Source organism: Dipodomys merriami, unplaced genomic scaffold (genome assembly GCF_024711535.1).
Source record: "Dipodomys merriami isolate MVZ:Mamm:240054 unplaced genomic scaffold, mDipMer1.0.p SCAF_4, whole genome shotgun sequence".
In the NCBI taxonomy this organism is placed as follows: Eukaryota; Metazoa; Chordata; class Mammalia; order Rodentia; family Heteromyidae; genus Dipodomys; species Dipodomys merriami.
In genome coordinates, this window is record NW_027205603.1 from 62,864,334 (window position 1) to 62,887,863 (window position 23,530).

At 43.0% G+C, this 23,530-nt stretch overlaps 1 protein-coding gene across 3 annotated transcripts in view; it reads left to right on the plus strand.

The window, feature by feature from the left end:
• Positions 1 to 23,530, plus strand: part of Mtdh (metadherin) — a 60,586-nt gene continuing 37,056 nt past the window's right edge. The window contains exons 1-2 of one of the 3 annotated variants that reach the window (XM_069991112.1): positions 1 to 706; positions 19,463 to 19,564. In XM_069991112.1, the coding sequence (XP_069847213.1) occupies positions 326 to 706; positions 19,463 to 19,564 (483 nt within the window). In that variant the 5' untranslated portion in view covers positions 1 to 325. The remainder of the gene's footprint in view (positions 707 to 19,462; positions 19,565 to 23,530) is intronic. The other 2 variants (XM_069991111.1, XM_069991113.1) reach the window with 2 other exon arrangements.

Genomic DNA, 23,530 nt, shown 5'->3' on the forward strand with positions numbered 1-23,530 from the left:
CATTGTTCCGCCGGGGGAGGCCAGCGGGGCCTGGCGCCGGCGCCGACACGCCGCTTAGCGGCCGCCACTGGAGACACTCCTCTCTCTCCCACCTCTCCTCCTGGTGGTGGCGGCGGCGGCGGCGTGAGGCTGACTGGGGCGGGGGGAACCCGGAGCCTCCTCTGCCCTTCCCGCGGCGGCAGCGGCCGATCCCCGGCTCCAGCGCGAGGGGCGGCCGCGATGCGTTGGGCCTGAGGCGACCCGGCCCTCGCCGCCTCCCTCGACTGTTGCACAGCCCCTCGGCGCCCCGGCGTCATCCCGTGAGTCCTTCTGACGGGGAGGGAAGATGGCTGCACGGAGCTGGCAGGAGGAGCTGGCCCAGCAGGCCGAAGAGGGTTCGGCCCGACTGCGGGAGATGCTCTCGGCCGGCCTGGGCTTCCTGCGCACCGAACTGGGCCTCGACCTGGGACTGGAGCCGAAGCGGTACCCAGGCTGGGTGATCTTGGTGGGCACCGGCGCGCTCGGGCTGCTGCTGCTCGTCCTGCTGGGCTACGGCTGGGCCGCGGCTTGCGCCGGCGCCCGCAAGAAACGGAGGAGCCCGCCCCGCAAGCGGGAGGAGGCGGCCGCCGCGCCGGCCCCGGCCGCGGATGACCCGGCCCAACTGAAGAATCTCAGGAACGAGGAGCAGAAGAAGAAGACCCGGAAGAAGCTTCCTGAAAAACCCAAAGTGAGTAGGGGCGAGCGGGCCGGTGCGGTGGGTACGGCACGGACGCCCCGGAGCCAGGAGGCCGAGTGTCGTCCTGGAAGGAAATAGAGTGCGTTAGGCGACAGGCGAGATGCAGATCTGCCAAAGGGGAGGCGGTGATGGATGGACACATTACTTGGAGAATGGGAGAAACTCAGGAAGGGTTAAGGCAGACGAGTGGGCAAGACCAGTTTACAAGAAAGGAAGTTAGAGGATGGGGGGGGAGGGGGTTACCCAGACTTCAAACCTTGACCTTTCTTGTGGCCTACAGGGTAGGTTGTAAGGGGAGGGTAATGGGATCTTCCGGTGGTGTTGGGAAGTTCTGGAAAGACTGTACCTGGAAGACAGATGTCTGTCTAAGTCACATTGTGACAGGGGCTACTGAAGAAAATAGGGTGACCTAAAAACTCGGGCTTACAGAGGATTAAAGGTGTCTATGTCTAGATGTGCTTCCATTTTAGTTGGGACTGGAAACGGGAAATGGTTGCCCGCTCTTGGTGTAGTGAATGTGGTCAGATAGAGACCGGGAACAGCAGTGGGGCAAGAGGGAGTCAGACTCATAATATTCTTGTGAGCTATTTGGCGCCATGAAAGAGAGCTAAAGCAAGTTCTGTAAATGGGCTATTGTACACCCGGTAATGTGGGAGATTTTTAGAAAAAAATTAAGGGATGACAGGGCAGAAAGGTGAAGATTGGGAGGTTTCAAGCACCACGTGTCGAAACGCAGAGGTAGAGCCTCTGTGCGGAGTTTTACTTTTACTTTGTGTATGTGTGTGCCCATTCTCATACTGGGCTTAAACTCAGGGCCTCATGCTCTCACTTGGCTTTTTCCACTCAAGGCTGGAGCTCTACCTCTTGAGCCACACCTCTGCTTAGGGATTTTTGCTGGTTAGAGTTAAGAATTTCATGGTCGGAGTTCTCTCTTCCCCTCTCCCCCTTTGATCCTTAGATCTCAATGAGCCACCAGCCCCGGCTGTTTCAACATTTTTTATTGCCTTCTCCGTATGGTTTTCACATTATGTTTCAGGTTTTTGTTGTTGTTGTTGTTGCTTTACAGTTGAGAATATGGAGGGTGTGCAGACTTAGAAACATCTTCTAGCCTATCATTTGCATTAAATGACCTTTCGGGTACAATTTAGTAGCCAGTTTCAAGGCCTTACTGTGCAGAAGTACACTTGGTGTGTTTTGTGGTTGGTGCAAGGTATGCACGTAAGAGTTAGAATCCACAAGGAGACTAAGTGTAGGAGGCTGATTTCTAAATAATTATATCCATAGACTCATTGGTGCTAATAGAGGCATGTACAGGATGTTATTGAGGTTTGGGAGATTTAATTCTACTGAAGGGACTTAGGAAACTGATCGCAGGAAGTGGAGCTTCATGCCAAACAAATGAAAATGTTGGTAACCATTTTTTAAAAGTCTTTATTAAAGATATGACAGGTCACAGTGTAATAGGCCTGGATAAGTATTCATCTTTTTGTTTGCTGATTAACAAGATACAAGATAGGAAACCTAGAACATGGTGAAGAATTGTCAGTGTGCTACTCCTTTATGGTAGAAGAACAGAAAATTTACTCAATTTAGAAGGTATATATTTAAACTTTTGTAGACATTGTCAAGGATTACTGGAAAGTAACAGAAATACAGAATCCAGCTCCACAATAAAGAAAATTGTCTTGGAGGCTGGGAGGACTCCCAGACATTAATCTTAAAATCTGTGTGGATATGACAGGTTGTGAAAATTACAAATCCCTATTTAGGACATCTAGAGTTTCAGATGGACTTGAGGCCAGAGACAGGTGCTCCAAGAGCCCATCTGAAGTACATTATAGCATTCAGATGACTCATCAGAAGAAGAAACAGACTCTGGTGAACATTTGTACTAGGAAAAATATGCATTAGACTTAGGACTTACTCTCCTCCTTTTCATTTGTGGTAAGGAAGAAGGAAATGAATGATTGAACCTAATATAACTTTTGAGGGGTAGAGAATGGGAGACAGGCTGAATGGTATAATGACTGTTAGAAAAGATCTTTATTTCCAACACATACCCACAAAACTGTTCTCTGTGTTTTGAACCAAAGAATTGATTATGAGAGATGACCCCCAGTTACTAAAATGCAGCTTTACAGGTCTAAGTATAAACTGCCATTTGTTTAGTTCTCATTATGTGCCTTGCACTGTGCTACACATATTTACTTGGAGAAAAGCAATATACTGGTTATATAAACTGAAGGCAGGAAAAAGGGATACAGTATTATCAGTCTCAGTGTGAGGGAAATACAAAAGTAGAGGCTCATGTTCTCCCCAGGCAGCTTTTTTCCCCCAGTTATGGGAAAATATATAGTCAGCCTACCTATTTGTGGGCTCTGCATCCATGGATTCAGCCAAGGATCAAAATTATGACTATCCCACATATATACTTTTTTCCTTGTTATTATTCACTTAACAATACAGAATGTCAACTATTTTTATGTACTAAGTATGATTAATCAAAAGATGACTTCAAGAGTATGAGGCTGTAAGTAATGCACAAACAATGTAATTTTATTATATAGGGATTTGGGCATCTGCAGATTCTTGTACTTTTGGTAGTCCTATAACAAAGTACTTTGCTGGGGGGAAAATTATAACAATACAATCCCACTGTAGGCGTGGGTGGACACAAAAATGCCGAATCATGGCATTTGCTTTTAAAGTGGGTAGGAGATTAGATTAAAGTAGTGGGAGAAGCCTGAGAAACAGCAAAGGCCCAGGGATAGAGGAAGACAATCTGGCTGGCTGGCTGGCTGGAAAGGGAAACTCTAAACTTGGGTAAAGCATTTAGCCTTAACTATTAGCTTATATTGTTTACATATTAAAGATCTCAAGTACTGTAGAAGTGTCCCTCTTCCAGAATGTTTACAATAGAGTAAAAATTTGTAGCTTCTCAGCCCGTCCTCAGATTAAAAAAAATCAAAATCTCCAGAACAATGTTTAGGGTATCTTGCCTTTTCTTTTCAGACATGGTCTGGCTAGTCCAGGCTGACCTAAATGGTCCTCCTACCTTAGACTACTGAGTACTTGGGGCTCAAGTTGTAAAGTTGCCTACCTAGCAAGCACCAGATCATGAGTTCAGTTCCTATTACTGCCAAAAACAAAACCAACAACAACAACAAAAAACACCATTTTTCTAGTCCAGTGTGGTTTCATGCACAGTTGTAACCATCCCAGAACTTGAAAAAGGAAAGAGAACCTTGAGTTCAGACTGACTTGAGCTTCAAAAACAAGGATCTTTAATACAAAATTAATTACCAGGTGTAGTCTGTCTATTAATTCATTTGTTCATTACCGCATTCTGTATTTAAGTGGGTTCAGTGATATAACCTTCCCAGGACTTCTTGCATGCTAGGCTAGCACTCTACCACTAAGCCACTTCCCAGGCTCATTACTTCTAAGATAAGAAATAATCTGGTTAGCTAGAGTTCTGAGTCTCTGTTTATATTGACTTTTAAAAGGCCCTTTCTGTAATCCTACCTACTCTGGTGGCTGAGATCTGAGGATCACTGTTCACAGAGACTGCCTAGGCAGGAAAGTCCCTGACACTCTTACCTCCAGTTAACCACCAGACAACCAGAAATGGTGCTGTGGCTCAAGTGGTAGAGCTCTCTCACCTTGAGCTAAAGAGCTGTGGGACCAGGCCGAGTTCAAGCCCCAAACTGACCCAAAAAATGGGGGGAGTAGTTGTGGAGGTGGGAGGGAAGGGATGGAAGAGGAAAAACAAAGGCGGAGGCAACAATGCTCAATAGGAAATGTATTCATTACTTTGCTAATGTAACTGTAACCCCTCTGTACAGTAATTTAACAATAAAAAAGTACCAGGAAAAAAAAGCCCCTTTTCTCTACCAGTTTTTGTTGATGTGAATTGGGCTTTGGGTGTTTTGTTTTGTTTTTGCCAGACCTGGGGCTTGAACTCAGGGGCTGGACATGTCCCTGAGCTTTCTTGCTCAAGGCTAGCACTCTTACCACTTGATCCACAGTACCACTTCTGGCTTTTTCTGTTCAATTCCTCTGGAATTGCGTGCAAGGCAAGCACTCTACCTTTAAGCCTAAGCAAGCCTTGAACTAACGTTCTTCCTGTCTTCAGTTCCTATTGAGATATGTACCATCGTATCTGGCTTCTCTTACAAATATTTAGCCATTCTTTGAGGCTCTGCCTTTACTTTAAAGATTTCCATTGTTCCATAGTTATATGTTCCTTGTAACATTTAGCATAATATTTCGTGTTTAGTGGAAACTACAGTTGCCAGTTACAAAAATCAAATTGGTCATTCAATATTCAAACATCTCTATATGGGTAGTGTAGAGCACCTTGCTAGTGGTTATATACCTAGGTGATACTGTATATACAGTGACAGATCAATATAGTTAAGTTTCCTTGCTTTACAGTAGTTATATTCTATAAAGTCACTGCAAACATTGAACTGGTAAGTACTGACTATATCCCCTAAAGAAAATGCAAGTTTAGGTTTCTGCAAACTTCTGATCACATTATTTTCAGCAACCAGTTAATACATGGCTTTGTTTTATGGGTATTTTCATTTAAAGATACTATTATACAAAGATAATATTGTTAATCCATTAATATTAAACTCACAGCAGTACTGAAATTCAGGCCTGAATGAAGCTTATTACCTAATATGCAAAGTTTCTCTGTAAGGTATATTGTTGCCTTCTTGCAAACCATTTAGGAACATAAGATGGCTCATTAGCACAATGACTGGGCACCATTTTAAACAGTGAAATCACACAGACAGAAACACAAAATATGCCGGGTGCCAATGGCTCACACCTGTAATCCTAGCTATTCAGAAGGCTGAGATCTGAGTTTCCCGGCTCAAAGCCAGCCCGAGCTGAAAGTTTGTGAGATTCTTTTCTTTGGGGGGGGGGGGGGGGAGTGGTGGTCCTGGTCGTGGGGCTTGAACTCTGGGCCTGGGCGCTGTCCCTCGGCTCTTCAGCTCAAGGCTAGCGCTCTACCACTTGAGCCACAGCGCCATTTCCAGCTTTTTTTTTCTTTTTGCTTATGTGGTGTGGGGAATCAAACCCAGGGCCTCAGGCATGCAAGGCAAGCGCTCTACCACTGGGCCACCTTCCCAGCCCAGTTTGTGAGATTCTTATCTCCAATTAACCACCAGAAAACCAGAAGTGGTGCTTGTAGTTCAAGTGGTAGAGCGTTTGCCTTGGGCTGAAGAGCTGAGGGACCGTGCCCAGGCCCAGAGTTCAAGCCCCACAACCGACCAAAAAAAAGCAAAATATTTGGTGCAAACTAGACCTCTAAAGGCACACTTGTTTATAGTTAAGAAAACTGAAATAAAGGAAGAATGTTACCTTGAACCTCAGGTGAGAACATGCCTTTAATTTTTTGCAACACTGTACATGTCCACAGAAGTCTGCAGAAGTAATTCATGTACTGATTTGGGGGTTACAATTAGTAAGCAAACAGAATTTCTCATATAGAATCTGAATAGTTAAAAAGTCAACTGAGACTAGTCATATGCTTTGTCCAATTGGAAGTCCCATGTTTATTTCAAAGATTAACATCTCAAAAACAGAACTTAGTTTCCTACCCTCTTGTAGTCTTCCCTTTCTCTGTAAATTGTCTTTTATTAGTTATTCAAGCCAAGTCTTCAGAATCATCCTTGATTTTAACCTTCTTAACCTCCTATCTAATCCATAGTAAATATATCATTAGATAAAAATTATCAGATTTATTTTATGTAGGAGTGGGGGAGATACAGAGAGGAAATGGGGAAAGAAAGTTGTTTTGCCTTATTTTTGAGATCCAGGCTTGCCTCCAACTCATGATCTCTGTCTCTGTGCATCAGTCTCAGTACTGGGATTACAGACAAATCACTATGCCCACCAGCTAAAGAGTTTTTTTGGGGGGGGGGGAGGGGAGATCTTGGGGCTTGAACTCTGGGCCTGGGTGATGTCCCTGAGCTCATCTGCTCAAGGCTGCTCAAAGCTAGCCCTCTGCCACTTGAGCCACAGTGCCACTTCGATTTTCTGGTGGTTTTTTGGAGATAAGAGTCTCATAGCCTTTCTTGCCCAGGCTGGCTTGGAACCATGATCCTCAGATCTCAGCCTCCTGAGTAGCTAGGATTACAGGTGTGAGCCACTGGCACTGGGCTTGGTTATTTGTTTTTAAAGACTTTAGAGCCAGGCTGGTGGCTCACGCCTGTAATCCTAGCTATTCAGGAGGCTGAGAGCTGAGGATCAGGGTTCCAAGCCAGCCTGGGGAGGAAAAATCCATGAGACTCTTATCTCTGGTAAACCACCAGAAAACCAGAAGTGGTGCTGTGGCTTAAGTGGAAGAGCACTTGCCTTAAGCTGAAGTTGAAGAGCTGAAGGACAGCGCCCAGGCCCAGAGTTCAAGACACACACACACACACACACACACACACACACACGCACGCACGCACGCACGCACGCACGCAATCTCTTAGCTTACTCTGTATGGCCCAGCACCTGATTTTCTTTCAAAGCTGATTTTTGAGTTAGTTTTCTCTTTATTTGCTAATTTTTTTTCTTTGGGTCTGGTCGTGGGGCCTGAACTCTGGGCCTGGGCATTGTCCCTCAGCTCTTCAGCTCAAGGCTAGCACTCTACCACTTGAGCCACAGCGCTTCTGGCTTTTTTCTTTTTGCTTATGTGGTGCTGAGGAATCGAACCCAGGGCCTCATGCATGCAAGGCAAGTGCTGTACCATTGAGCTACCTTCCCAGCCCTTGCTAATTTTTTTCCCATCAAACTTGTTTCCTTATTTTTCTGTTGGGCTCTGGAGATTGGAGGGCAAGGTGAGGGAGGCTTCTCCCCAAGGTCTTTCCTGGGATCACTGGAGAGATTTAGGGGGGACCAGTCTCAGATGCTAAGTACTACCTGCACATAAACTCCTCCAGTGTACCAGATTGATTCCCCTGCTACTTTAAACTACAGTGTTCTTTCAATTCTTCAAAAATACTTTTCATAGTCCCATTGCCTTTACATAACCTAATACTAAAGCTTCTAACAGTAATCTTCTAGTATTCTTATCGACCTTTTGACCTCACCTTAAAGATTCTTTTTTTTTTTTGGGTCCGGTCATGGGGCTTGAACTCTGGGCCTGGGCACTGTCCCTCAGCTCTTCAGCTCAAGGCTAGCGCTCTACCACTTGAGCCACAGCGCCACTTCTGGCTTTTTTCTTTTTGCTTATGTGGTGCTGAGGAATTGAACCCAGGGCCTCAGGCATGCAAGGCAAGCGCTCTACCACTGAGCCACCTTCCCAGCCCCATCTTAAAGATTCTTTACTGAAGATTATAGAAGTTTCTTTACCTAGAAGATTATTTACTGATCTGATCACCCCTTTGGAAATAGACATCATTTTCTATTTTCTTCTTTCTTTCTTTCTTTTTTTTTTTTTTTGGTCCTGGGGCTTAAACTCAGGGTATGAGCACTGTCCCTGAGCGTTTTTAGCTTAAAGCTAGTGCTTTACCACTTGAGCCACAGCGCCACTTCTGGCTTTTTCTGTTTATGTGGTATTGAGAAATCAAATCCAGGGCTTCATGTGTGGTAGGCAAACACTCTACCACTAACCCACATTCCAGCCCTCTCCTCTTCTATTTTCTTTTTTTGCTGGTCGTGGACCTGAACTCTGGGCCTAGGCGCTGTCCCTCAGCTCTTCAGCTCAAGGTGAGCGCTCTACCACTTGAGCCACAGCGCCACTTCCGGCTTTTTCTTTTTATGTGGTGCTGAGGAATCGAACCCAGGGCCTCAGGCATGCAAGGCAAGCGCTCTACCATTGAGCCACCTTCCCAGCCCTCCTCTTCTATTTTCTTTTTTATTTATTTATTTATTTTTGGGTCCGGTCGTGGGGCCTGAACTCTGGGCCTGGGCGCTGTCCCTCAGCCCTTCAGCTCAAGGCTAGCGCTCTACCACTTGAGCCACAGTACCACTTCCAGCTTTTTTCTTTTTGCTTATGTGGTGCTGAGGAATCGAACCCAGGGCCTTGAGCATGCAAGGCAAGCGCTCTACCACTGAGCCACCTTCCTAGCCCTCCTCTTCTATTTTCTATCCCAAGGCTTATTAGGCTTCCTTCATAATAGTTATCACATTTTGTAACATTTGCTTTCCCGTTTACTTTTGGAGGGACTTTTCTCAGAATATACTAGACCATTCTTAGACTAGTTGGTAAGCTAGTTGCAAACAGTGCCTGACATCTGAAAGTCTTTGTTAATTAATTTTCAAATTAAATACTGAATGGAATGACTAAATGGCATAGTTTAATTGGGTAATGTAGGCCTTTTTTTCTTATGTAGTGGTTTTATTGGTAGTACTAAAAAGAAATTATCTTTTTTTTTTGGTTGGTCATGGGGCTTGAACTCTGGTGCTGTCCCTGAGCTCTTCAGCTCAAGTCAAGCACTCTATCACTTGAACCACAGAGCCACTTCTGGTTTTTTGGTAGTTTATTGGAGATAAGAATCTCATGGACTTTCCTTTCGTGGGCTAGCTTTGAACCGAGATCCATAGATCTCAGCCTTCTGAGTAGCTAGGATTACAGGGGTAAGCCACCAGGTGCCTGTCAAATTACATCATTTGCCACATGTGGGTATGTATGTGAGTACACCCAAAACCTTACTGTAGTGCTAAGGAAGTGATCCTATCCTAAGTTACATCCTAGCCTTCTCTTTAAGCCACTATTTCTCTAGTGTGAATTCTAAAAAAAAAAAAAAAAAATAAGAATCTTCAAAGGCTGGGCTCTGATGGCTCATGCCTGTAGCCTAACTGCTGCAGGAGGCTGAGATCTGAGGATCCCAGTTCAAAGTTAGCCCAGGCAAGGTAAGTCTGTGAGACTCTTATCTCCAATTAACTACCAGAGAACCAGTGGGCTCAAGTGATAGAGTGCTAGCCTTGAGCTGAAGAGCTGAGGGACAGCGCCCAGGCCCAGAGTTCAAGACCCACAACCAACAAAAAAGAAAAAGAAGAATCTTCAAGTAAATAGGTAAAACAACTCCCTAATTCCACAGAAGAATATTGAGATTAAATGACTTTCTGAAAGTCAGACAGCAAAGAGTTTTAAAAGTAGAATTATTTTCTCATTCTAGTTTGAGACTTACTTGTTCTGTCCAACATTCCTCTTTGGGTTTTTTTGTTTGTTTGTTTGCTTTTTGTTTTGTTTTGTCAGTAGTGGGGCTTGAACTCTGTGCCTGGGTGCTCTCCTTCAGCTCTTCAGCTCAGTGCTAGTGCTCTACCACTTGAGTCACAGCACCACTTCCAGTTTTCTGGTGGTTTATTGGAGATAAGAGTCTCATGGACTTTCCTGCCTGGGCTGGCTTTGAACCATGAGCCTCAGATCTCAGCCTCCTAAATTGCTAGGATTACAGGTGTGAGCCACCGGCACCAGGCTTCCTCTTTGGTTTTGATGGTAAGCTTGCTCTCTTTTCTGTTCAATTCTAGTTAGTAGTTTTGAAACAAAATTTTGGACTTCCAGAAGGCATACATCATGATCCAAGAAAAAAAAAATGCACGAGTATGTGTCAGCTATATCACTTGTACTCCTTATCTCAGCACCCATCAGATATGAAAACCAATGTGTCAAAGTGGCACTGTGGCTCAGAGTAATAGAGCACTAGCCTTAAGTGCTCAGGGACAGCACCCAGGCCCTGAGGTCATCAAAAAAAGGTCAATAAAAACCAATGCGTGGGTCTCATATCATCCTTAGCAGAATTTAGTCATGTGTCAGATATTGTCAACTCCCTGTCCCATAATCGGAGCCTTGAGCTTTCTTGATGCAATTAACAACATCATTTGGTATCCCTGAATAGGGATGAACTTTTGGCTAGTTGTTTAGAAAACACACGGATATAAATGAAATAAGGGGCATAGCAATATTTGAATTGCATAGCAATGTTTGAATTGTAGATCATATTTGTTAGGATTGTTCTCTATTACGAGGAGTTTAAATTGGGATTTTCAAATAGGTTAAGTCACTATGTCTGAAGCTATATGTAGTTGATAATGTATACAGCATTTATCAGTGAAAAACACATAGTTTGTGCTTTCCATATGAAATTTATTTATTTATTTTTTTATTTTATTTTTTTTTTTTTGGGTCCGGTTGTGGGGCCTGAACTCTGGGCCTGGGCACTGTCCCTCAGCTCTTCAGCTCAAGGCTAGTGCTCTACCACTTGAGCCACAGCGCCACTTCCAGCTTTTTTTCTTTTTTGCTTATGTGGTGCTGAGGAATCGAACCCAGGGCCTCATGCATTCAAGGCAAGCGCTCTACCACTGAGCCACCTTCCCAGCCCCTCCATATGAAATTTATATCAAAACTCTTCATGTAAACATCTAGCAGAAGTCTGACACTAGACAAATATCAGAAATTAGTATTTTTAGGCTATCTTGTAGTCTAACATACAACTTTCAGCTAAGCAGATTCAAAGTCTAATGAAATAACTTGTCCAACACATTGGGAATTCCAATTCTCAATCCTCAATTCTCAATTCTCAATTCCAATCCTCAACTTAGCTTCAAAATATTTTTCATAGAGGAAGAGTATTATTCTATATATTACTCTACTAAGTTTGTTTACTGAGTATTGAATGAAAATGTGATGTATGTAATATGCAATTTTCTTAGAATATAGTAAAATTCTAATGACTTTTTTGCTTATTTAATTTTTTGTTTGTTCAAGCTCTAGTCTGGAGCTTTAATTCAGTGCCTGAGTTTTTGTTTTTTGTTTTTTGTTTTTTTTTGCTTAAGGCTAGTACTCTACCACTTGAGCCATAGCTCCACTTTCGTGTGTGTGTGTGTGTGTGTGTGTGTGTGTGTGTGTGTGTGTGTGTGTGTGTGTGTGTGTGTGTGTGTGTGTGTGTGTGTGTGTGTGTGTGTGTGTGTGTGTGTGTGTGTGTGTGTGTGTGTGTGTGTGTGTGTGTGTGTTTTTAATTGGAGATGAATCTCCTGGACTCATCTGCCCAGAACCTGACCAAGTTTGTATCAGCCTGGTTTGAGCACTCAGTCCAGATAGAGCAGGACACCTGGATGGCAGTGAGCTCTATTACTTTGGGCAGGAGGGAATGACAAAAATACAATGTGGGAAGGTGGTTATTTAGTTCCAGTGCTCTTCAGACAGCACCAGTGGGACCTGGAGTCCAGGGTAGGCAAATCCTGGAGTTCATCTATGCATGAGGCCATGAGAGGGCTTGCCCACCTGCCCTTCCTCTTAGGGAGGCCACCCAGTAAGTGCGTGGGAGGTGCAGGACACTGCTGACTGCTTTACTCAAGTATCCAGGGCCTGATGGCTGATTCCTAGGTGTTCCCTGTATACTGAGGTCCATGCCTCAAGAAGGTGGGCAGTATAAGGCAGGCCCCAGGTACCTGTCCATTGGCACTCAACAACTTTGGGGGCACTTGAACATTTTACCCTTCTGGATTCTAAATGGCTATAGGCTTACCTTGCGACCTTTCCTTCAAACCCCAAATTGCTGAAAAGTTACTTAAAATATTTCATCTACTTAAGAAATTTTCACAATAAAGGTTTAACAAAATCAGAAGGAAAATAAAGGCAAATTAGAAAGGACAAAATAATGGCATTCACAGGGAAATGGATAGAACTAGAACAAATCATTTTGAGTGAGGTAAGCGAGGAGCAGAGACCAACGGCATATGGTCTCCCTAATATGTGGAGGTTAAATCCAAATGTAAGGAGATACAACAGAGTAAACAAGACTGGAGAAACAAAGGACCTCCACTCATCTTGTTGTATCATTACTAAATGACCCTATGCTGTTGACCACATATAAGGTATATCTGCGCACATCTGAGGGAAACTAGGAGGAGGACACAAAAACAGAGGGAAACGGGAAAACATACAACAGCAGAACCCATCAGCTGCACTGGACATCGATGAAAACGAATTAAGCAACTCAAGGGCATCGATGGGAGGGAGGGAATGAGAGGGATAGAATGTGTTTGTGACTTTAAGTATCACTATCTCACAATACTATGAAATTTGTGAAAATTATTCACAAAAGAAAGGCAGAGCAATGCCCTACACTTTTTATTTAGCCCCTGAGAGAATATATTTGCTTATCATTTATAATCTATTAACTTCCGAAAAGAGTTTGTGTCTGAAGCATTAGACCTAATGATCCAGGACTAATGCTCACCAGCAATTTCTAATATAAAATTACTTTAATACCTACATATTTGTTAATAGAGCTTTGGAGCTAGAAGAGAAGAACCTATTTCTTGAGCCAATATGCTTTTATGTCCATTTAGTACATTCTTCTTTTTCAGTGATATAACCTGCAGTTTATTTGTTTTCTTTTCTTTTCCTTCCTTCCTTCCTTCCTTCCTTCCTTCCTTCCTTCCTTCCTTCCTTCCTTCCTTCCTTTCTCTCTCTCTCCCACTCTCTCTCCCTCCCACTCTCCCTCCCTCCCTCCCTCCCTCCCTCTCTCTCTCTCTCTCTCTCTCTCTCTCTCTCTCTCTCTCTCTCTCTCTCTCTCTCTCTCTCTCTCTCTTTCTTTCTTTCTTTCTTGCCAGTCCTGGGGCTTGAAATCAGGGCCAGGACACTGTCCCTGAGCTAATTTTGCTCAAGGCTAGTGTTCTACCACTTGTACCACAGTTCTACTTCAGACTTTTTGGTGGTTAATTGTATGTAAGAATCAGACTTTCCTGCCTAGTCTGTCTTCACACTGTGATTCTCAAATCTCAGTCTCCTGAGAGTAGGTAGGATTAAAGACATGAGCCACTGGCACCTAACAATAATCTTTATATTTTTGTGCCAGTACTAGGGCTTGAACTTGAGGTTCTCCCTCAGCTTTTCTCCTCAGGGCTGGTGCTTTTCCACTAGAGCCATGACTGGTTCTGGCTATTTGCTTCTTTTTTTTTTTTTTTTTTTTTTTTTTTTTGGGTCCGGTCGTGGGGCCTGAACTCTGGGCCTGGGTGCTGTCCCACAGCTCTTCAGCTCAAGGCTAGTGCTCTACCACTTGAGCCACAGTGCCACTTCCGGCTTTTTTCTTTTTGCTTATGTGGTGCTGAGGAATCGAACCCAGGGCCTCGAGCATGCAAGGCAAGCGCTCTACCACTGAGCCATCTTCCCAGCCCCTGGCTATTTGCTTCTTGAGATAAGAGTCTCTTCAATTAGTCCAGGCTGGGCTGGCTTAGATCTCAGCATCCTGAGTAGCTAGGATTACAGGTGTGAGCCACCTGCTCCCAGCTCTGGCTTCAAATGTTAATCCTTTCATAAATGTTTACCTTGGATGCAGTTAACTTTAAAATAGTTAACTAGGGGGCTGGGAAGGTGGCTCAATGGTAGAGTGCTTGCCTTGCATGTATGAGGCCCTGGGTTCGATTCCTCAGCACCACATAAGCAGAAAAAAAAGTCGGAAAAACAAGTCATTTAAATAAGGATACAGGTGGAATTGTTGCAACAATGAGAAGTACAAGTTGTCATGTCGAAAACGAACTTTACAACTTGGGGGGGGGATTGGGTGGGGGGGAGGATGGGAAGGGTAAACAAAGGAGGTGGCTACAATGCTTGATAAGAAATGTACTCACTATCTTGCCCATGTAATTGTAACCCCTCTGTACAGTATTTTCACAATAAAAAAAAAGAAAAAGAAAAAAAAGCCGGAAGTGGCGCTGTGGCTCAAGTGGTAGAGTGTTAGCCTTGAGCTGATGGGGTGAGGGAAAGTGCCCAGGCCCAGAGTTCAGGCCCCACGATCAGACAAAAAAAGCAAAAAACAAAAAAAGTTAACTAGGGACTGGGAAGGTAGCTCAGTGGTAGAGTGCTTGCCTTGTATGCATGAGTCCCTGGGTTCAATTCCTCAGCACCACATAAGCAGAAAATCCGGAAGTGGCGCTGTGGCTCAAGTGGTAGAGCGCTAGCCTTGAACTGAAGAGCTGAGGGACAGTGCCCAGGCCCTGAGTTCAGGCCCTATGACCAGCCAAAAATAAATAAATAAATAACTAGTAGAGGCTGCTCAAAGAAGTAGAAGTCTAAAGCATATCTTCTTCTAAACTTTTTAACTCCTTGAAGGTCAAGTCCTTTCTTAGGTCCTTGTTCCCATAGTCGAAGTTAAAGATTTAATAACATTGAGCACCTTGATTTCCTTGATATCAGCAGTCATGAAATGAGCTCTAGCTCTCCTGCTCTATACCCCCACTTCTATTCCATTCTGATGGTCAGCTTATTCGAGTTTACTGTCCTTGCAAGGAATTGGGCAGGACTTGGGGAGTCATAGCAAAAAGGTAAACATAACAATGCCTAATAGGAGTTTGTCAATATGAATGTGGTGATTATATCACTCTTCCATACTGAAAGACATCTAGACATCTTTGGTCTACCTTAACATACAGACTGTAAATTATATGTGAAATTAATTTTGATTGGCTCTAAAAAGGAAGACCTCAGAATTTAGAATGAGGTTGCAGTAAAAGGCCAACATGGGGTCTGGAAAGGTGGCTCAGTGGTAAGAGTGCTTGCCTCACATGCATGAGGCCCTGGGTTCCTCAGCTCCACATGAGCAGAAAAAGCTGGAAGTGGTGCTGTGGCTCAAGTGGTAGAGTGCTAGCTAGCCTTGAGCTGAAGAGCTGAGGGACAGCACCCAGGCCCAGAGTTCAGGCCCCGTGACCAGCCAAAAAAAAAGGCCAGGCGCCAGTGACTCACGCCTGTAATCGTGGCTACTCAGGAGGCTGAGATCTGAGGATTATGGTTCAAAGCCAGCCCAGGCAGGAAAGTCTGTGAGGCTCTTACCTCCAATAAACCACTGGAAAACCGGAAGTAGTGTTGTGGCTCAAGCAGTAGAGTGCTCGCCTTGAGCTGAGCTGAAGAGCGGAGGGACAGCGCCCAAGCCCAGAGTTCAAGCCCACAACGGACCAAAAAAAAAGGCCAACATGTAGAACCACTGTATAAAATTCCACAATCAGAGATAACAGTTTTATATAAAGCCCATGTTAAGTCATGGGGACAGATAAGTTGGACTTGAAGTTGTTGCCTTCCAGTTATTTACCTTTCATGTGAATAGATCTATATAATAACACTGTTTAGGGATTTGCTTCTTTACGCACCACTCATATGCTGGGCACTGGTGGCTCATGCCCGTAATCTTAGCTACTAAGGAGGCTGAGATCTGAGGATCGTGGTTTAAGCCAGCCTGAGCAGGAAACTCCATGATTTTTTTTTTTCTTTTTGTTGGTCGTGGAGCTTGAACTCTGGGCTTGGGTGCTATCCCTCAGTTCTTCAGCTCAAGGTGAGCGCTGTACCACTTGAGCCACAGTACCACTTCCGGTTTTCAAATGGTTCATTGGAGATAAGAGTCTCACGGACTTTCCTTGCCCGGGCTGGCTTTGAACCTCCATCCTCAGATCTCAGCCTCCTGAGTAGTTAGGATTACAGGCGTGAGCCACCAGCGCCCGGCTCCATGATGTTCTTATTATCTGCAATAAACTACCATAAAAGCCAGAAGTGAAGCTGTGGCTCAAGTAATAGAGCACTAGCCTTGAAGAAAAACTTTGGGACAGCACCCAGGCTTAGAGTTATAGACCAACATACACACACACACACACACACACACACACACACACACACACACACACACACACACACACACACACACACACACACACACACACACACACACACACACACACACACACACACACACACACACACACACACACCACAATACATGTATGTGTGTGTGTGTCATTTCCAATTTCCAAAACAGGACATTCTAGACCAGCTAGTATAAGGAAAGGACAGATTGGTTTTGCTGTTCCTATTACCCATGAATTAGACTTAACTCTTGAAATAGGAGGCTTATTGTTTAGTGGCATCAGATGTATGTAAACAGTTGATAATTATTTCTGGAATCCCATTAGTGATGAGAAAATACATAAATCCCATGGCTTAATGGAAAATTGAGATATCTGCAATAGACAAAACACCTGCAGTTACAGATATTACATAGATTGAACTAAAATTGACACAGGTGGGAACATCTAAGCACCTTTGGCTTGCTGATCCTTTCAAAGTCCAGGAAATAAAAATTGAGTGTTCCCAAGCCTCTAATAGTGGTGTTGATCACCAATTAAGGACTTAAGGTCTTATTTGGGATACTACATCAACAGTGCCTGTAGTTGCTATCACATACATGGCATGGAATTTTCTGATAACATTTTTAAGACCATTTTTGTTTTTGTTTTTGTTTTATGTTGGTCGTGGGGCTTGAATTCTGGGCCTGGGCGCTACCCCTGCGCTCTTTAGCTCAAGGCAAGCGCTCTACCACCTGAGCCACAGTGCCACTTCCGGTTTTCGAGTAGTTTATTGGAGATAAGAGTCTCATGGACTTTTCTGCTTGGAATGGCTTTGAACCGTGATCCTCAGATCTCAGCCTCCTCAGTAGCTAGGATTACAGGCATGAGCCACCGGCACCTGGCTTTTTAAGACCATTTTTGATTACTCACTTTCTCAGTTTTTAGCATTTAGTAAATAAAATGATTACATGAATAATATGGAGATGGTATAAAGTGACCATGGCAGAGAGTTTTCTGAAAGTACTACTAGCTAAATGAAAATTTGCAGATAAAACAGTTATAAACTGCCAGTTGAAGAGATCAGAGACTGAAATAGCTGCAGGATTATTCATTTACTATAGTAAACCTTACTAAGACTAACCACAGGAAGTCTCAAAAGGTAAGTTTGGCTAGAGAGGATAGTGTTTACTAAGAAAAAGCATGTAACAGATGTGGTATCATGTGTGCCTGTAGTCTCAGATTCTTGAGAAAGTGGTTGAAGCAGGAGGATTACCTGAGCCCAATAGGTTTAGGACAGCCTGAGCAACGTAGTCTCTTCTCTGTTAGAGAAGAGAAGGAAATAATACACACATGTGTAGTGTTTGTGATACTGCAAGGTAGATTTTATTTGTTTTTGTTTTTGGGGGGGTCCGGTCGTGGGCGTGAACTGTGGGCCTGGGCGCTGTCCCTCAGCTCTTCAGCTCAAGGCTAGTGCTCTACCACTTGAGCCACAGCACCACTTCCGGCTTTTTTTCTGCTTATGTGGTACTGAGGAATCGAACCCAGGACCTCACACATGCAAGGCAAGCACTCTATCACTGAGCCACCTTCCCAGCCCCCAAGGTGGATTTTATATTATTGATGTAGATCAAGCTCTAATCCTACCTGCCTTTCTGAGATTTCTTGACTGTTTCCATACCGTACCCTTCCACCCAAGATGTACACAAATACAGAATGCCAGATAAGAGAGGCAATATTAAAGTGGCAAGGGCTGGGAATGTGGCTTAGTGGTAGAATGCTTGCCTAGTATGTGTGAAGCGCTGGGTCAATTCCACATAAACAGGAAAAACTGGAAGTGGCGCTGTGGCTCAAGTGGTAGACTGCTAGACTTTGCAAAAGAAGCTCAGGGACAGTGCCCTGAGTTCAAGCCCCAGAACTGGCAATAAATTATAAAGTGGCAAAACAATACAGAAGATAGAAAAACACATCAGAAAGAAAATTTGGCCAGGTGCTAGTAGCTCACACTTGTAATCCTAGCTACTCAGGCGGCTGAGATCTGAGGATTGTGGTTCAGAGCCAGCCAGGGCAGGAAAAAGTTTGTGAGAGTCTTATCTCCAATTAACCACTAGAATACCAGAAGTGGCTCTGTGTCTTAAGTGGTAGAGCCAGGAACAGTGCGTGAGCCCTGAATTCAAGCTCAGTGATCAACAAGAAAGGAAGAGTTGGGGGCGGGGGAGGGAGGAAGGAAGGAAGGAGGCAGGCAGGTAGGGGAGAACTTGGCTTTGGGCATTAGTTGTCTTTTTTTTTTTTTTTTTTTTTTGTGCCAGTCCTGGGACTTGAACTCAGGGCCTACGCACAGTCCCTGAGTTTTTGTGTTCAAGGCTAGAGATCTACCACTTTGAGCCCACTGAAGGATTACAGAGACATGTCTGCACCACTTGTCACTTACTGTGATACACCAAATCAGTTTCTAAAGGTAAAGTGCAGCAATCCTAATACAACAAAGTAAGACGTTTGAGCTACCTATAAGTGTCCACTAGTGATGCGGTGACAAGGAAAGACCAGAGACATCAATTATAACACCAACTTTTGTTTTTTGGTCAGTCATGGGGCTTGAACTCTGGGCCTGGGTGCTGTCCTCAGATCTCAGCTCAAGGCTAGTACTCGACCACTTGAGCCACAGCACCACTTCCACTTTTCTGTGGTTTATTGGAGATAAGAGTCTCACAGGCTTTCCTGGCTGGGCTGGCTTTGAACTGGGATCCTCAGATCTTAGTCTCCTGAATAGCTAGGATTACAAGCATGAGTCACTAGCCACCCAGCCTTCATAACACAAACTTTTAAGAGAGCATTTATTCAAAATTCATGTCTAGTGAATCAGGGCCAGATTAAATCTCCTTTTAATTGTCTCTATTTTGTTGCTTTTGCTAGAGAGACTAATATCTGAGTAAGATCAGAAAATTTGTGGTATGGAACTCTGTTTATAGATTCTTTATGTCACAAAACTTTGTTATTAGGGACAATAGTCCAACAAATCTTAAATAATTTTTTTTAATCTTAGACAATATTGCTATACCAAAACAACCTTGTTAATTTGGACTTCAGAGTAAAAATTGGGTGTAATATATGTTGCTTCCTGAGTGTAAATCTTTGGTTTTACCTTCCAAGCAAGTTTGGTTATGTGATGTTTTCTTTCTACTCATGCAGCCAAATGGACGGACTGTTGAAGTGGCTGAAGAGGAACCTGTTCGAACAACTCGAAGTATAGCAGCAAAGCAACCACCAGAGACAGATAAGAAAAATGAGAAGGTAAGTTTGGGAGCATATACAATTACATGAAAGGTTTTTTTTTTTGTTTTTTTATTTTTTTTTAATTTAATTTTATTTTATTTTTGATTTATTTTTTTAATTTTATTTTATTTTATTTACATGAAAGGTTTTTAATAAAAGTTATATTTATCTGTTTTTGTTAATATTGTACCTGTAATGTGAAAAATGCTTAGCAAAATTGTCCAGTGGTATTGTTAAAATAGATACCTGTTACAGTGAAAATCTAATTATCTGAAAAACAGATTTCTGTTCCAATTCTAATTAATAGAATTTGTTTTTATAAAAAAAATAATTCGGTACTTAAGTCATTACTAAAAGATTTGACTCTGCACTTTATTTTCAATGTGAAGTTTCCAAATGTTTTATACCCCATTAATGGTACATTCTTGGGATTTCATTAATTTTCAAATTGCTGATAAAACTGACTCATTTATACTTGATTTAATCTTGTTTGGAAACAGCAAAATAAACAAACTTGATTTATATTTGTCATTGGGTTTCTTTTTTGTTGTTGTTGTTGGTCGTGGGGCCTGAACTCTGGGTCTGGGCACTGCCCCTCAGCTCTTCAGCTAGAGTACTACCACTGGAGCCACAGTGCCACTTCCACCTTTTTCTGCTTATGTGGTGCTGAGGAATCGAACCCAGGGCCTTATGCATGCAAGGCAAGCACTCTACTACTGAGCCACCTTCCCAGACTCAATAGGTTTCAATATAACATTTTTGTACATTTTTACAAGGTACTCTGATCTTCCTCCCACCCCATTCCCCCAGCCTCTTTTATTTCCCTAACAGTATGAACTGGTTGCTTACAGTTTCCTCCCCTGACCTCCCTTTCTCTAGAGTTTAAACTCACAACTTGCATTTTCTACACAAACACTCTACTACTTGAGCTATATCTCTAGCCCTTTTTGCTTTGGTTTCAGAAAGTCTCTCACTTTATTTGACCAGGGTGAGGGGGTGCTAGGGATGCAGCATCAGACTGTAATCCTACTAGGCCTGTCACATGGAATGATATGTGTGCACCACCATACCTGTCTGGTTTGTTGTTGAGATGATGTGTTATGTTTTTGTCGTCATTGTTGTTTTACAGTATTATGGTTTGAACTCAGAACCTATGCTTGCTAGGCCAAACATCTACTATTTGAGCCACACCCGTAGCCCTTATGCTACAGTTTCTTATAACTAACAGTTTCAGAACATCTTTGAAGAATGAGTGAGGAAGCAGTTCTTCTCTATAATCTGGTAAAATTGGTCTAGATTTAAGGCAGCTGCTGGTAAAATGGCTTGAAACAAAGGATAGTTGTAGGAAAGAACAGAATTTATGTCTGACTTTGACAGAAAAGTAAATCATAAAGGACTTGCTTTAACAAATAAACATATAATTAAATGATTGTGAGATTATAGAGTGGATAGCTGATATGTTTGATATAGATTTCCCACTGTTACTTCCTGGTGATAGTCTGTTAAACTCAGTTTTTCTTCCCTCCTTAAATGATCCTGAAAATTTTGATACAATAATTGTGAACTATTATTAATCAGTTTAAAGTCTAAAGTTTATAACCATTGTTCTGTTTTTTGTTTGTTTTGTTTTTATTTTGGTACTAGTCCTCAGAGCCTGGGCATTGTACTGAACTTTCCTGTTCAAGGCTAGTACTCTACTGCTTGAGCCACAGTGCCACTTCTGAGTTTTTGTTTTTGTTTTTTGTTGGTCTTGGGGCTTGAACTCAGGGCCTGGACAATGTTCCTGAGCTTTTTCCCTCAAGATTATTCTACAGCTTTTGAGCCACAGTACCACTTTTGGCTTTTTCTGGGTGGTTTTCTTGGAGATGAGAGTCTCATAGACTTTCCTGCCTGGTCTGACTGAACCACAATCCTCAGATAACAGCCTCCTGAGTAGCCAGGATTATAGGCATGAGCCACCAGTGCCCAGCTCAGATTTCAAATGAGAGGTCCTGAGTTCAAGCCCCTGTACTGTGTTTCCCCTCCCCTTCAAAAAATATATATATACTGTATATATGCACATGTATTTTATTTTTTTTATTGTGAAAATACTGTACAGAGGGATTACAATTACATGGGCAAGATAATGAGTACATTTCTTATCAAGCATTGTAGCCTCCTCCTTTGTTTCCACTTCCCATCCCTTCCCATCCTCCCCCCGTCCCCCGTCCCCCTATATGCACATGTATTTATATAACATTTGTGTGTATGTATAAATACTTGCACTTTATAGTTTTCAAGTTCATGTTAGTGCTAAAAAAAAAAAAAAACATTGAATATCTGCACAGTCAAAACAGCATTGGAAATCTCACAAGAGCTGGGCCTGGTGGCTCACACCTGTAATCCTAGCTACTTAGGAGGCTGAAATCTGAGGATTGTGGTTCAAAGCCAGCCAGGCAGGAAAGTCCATGAGATTCTTATCTCCAATTAATCAGCAGAAAACTGGAAATGATGCTGTGGCTCAAGTGGTAGGGTACTTGCTGTGAGCTGAAGAGTTGAGGGACAGTGCCCAAGCCTCCCAACCAACCAAAAAAGCAATGATCTGGCACATAGTATATATCTATGGTTGCATGAAGATTGGCCAAAAAAAAGATTAAGAGTTTTTATTTTTTAATTGTCACGTATTTGTACTTACTTAACAAATGTGTATTTGGTATAATGATCAAATCAAAGTGGTTAGCATTATCTTTTTAGGTATTATTATTGTTAGTGTCAAGAACCTTTAACCTTATTTCCTCTTGTTATTTTGAATTGCTATGTAGTTAATGTATTACCTTTTGTACTATAGAAGATTGGAACTGTTTTCATCCCAACTCTTTATTTTTGTACCTATTATCTACCCTTTTATCCACCTCCTTCACCCTGTCCTTGCTAGTCTCTAATGACCTCTGTTTTATTCTCTGCTTCTATTTTACATGTTACAAATGAAGAGAATATGTGGGAAAAAAATTTTTTTGGTCTGGTTGTGGGGCTTGAACTCTGGGCCTGGGCGCTGTCCCTCAGCTCTTCAGCTCAAGGCTAGCACTCTACCACTTGAGCCACAGCACCACTCCGGTTTTTTCTTTTTTGCTTATGTGGTGCTGAGGAATCGAACCCAGGGCCTCATGCATGCAAGCGCTCTACCGCTGAGCCCACCTTCCCAGCCCAACATTTGGAATTTTATCTGCCTTTCTGTGGCTGGTTTTTTTTTGTTTTGTTTTGGTTTTGTTTTTTTGTTTTTTGTTTTTTTTTTGGTCCGGTCGTGAGGCCTGAACTCTGGGCCTGGGCCCTGTCCCTCAGCTCTTCAGCTCAAGGCTAGTGCTCTACCACTTGAGCCGCAGCACCACTTCCGGCTTTTTTTCTTATGTGATGCTGAGGAATCGAACCCAGGGCCTCAGGCATGCAAGGCAAGCAATCTACCACTGAGCCACCTTCCCAGCCCCTATTTTAGTTATTAACATAATATCCTCCAGTTATCTGTTGGAATTTTATTTTTTATATGGCTGAGTAATATTCCATTCTGTATATAAAGATTTGTATCCATTTATTCATCAGTGGACATCTATCTCAATTGATGCCATGTTTTGGCTGCCAGCAGTTTTAGTTTTCTTAGGATATATTTACCCAGTAAAGGGTTCGTAAATCATATAGTAGGTCTAGTTTTATGTACTTTCACATCAATTATGTGTGAGTCCCCCTTTCTCCTTGGCCTCAACATTTTTTTTAAATCTTTTTCTTTTTCTTTTTTTTTTTTTTTTTTTGGTCGGTCGTGAGGCCTGAACTCGGGGCCAGGATGCTGTCCCTCAGCTCTTCAGCTCAAGGCTAGTGCTCTACCACTTGAGCCACAGCACTACTTCCAGCTTTTTCTGCTTATGTGGTGCTGAGGAATCGAAACCAGGGCCTCATGCATGCAAGGCAAGCCACTGAGCCACTTTACCAGCCCCTACAAATCTTTTTGATAATAGT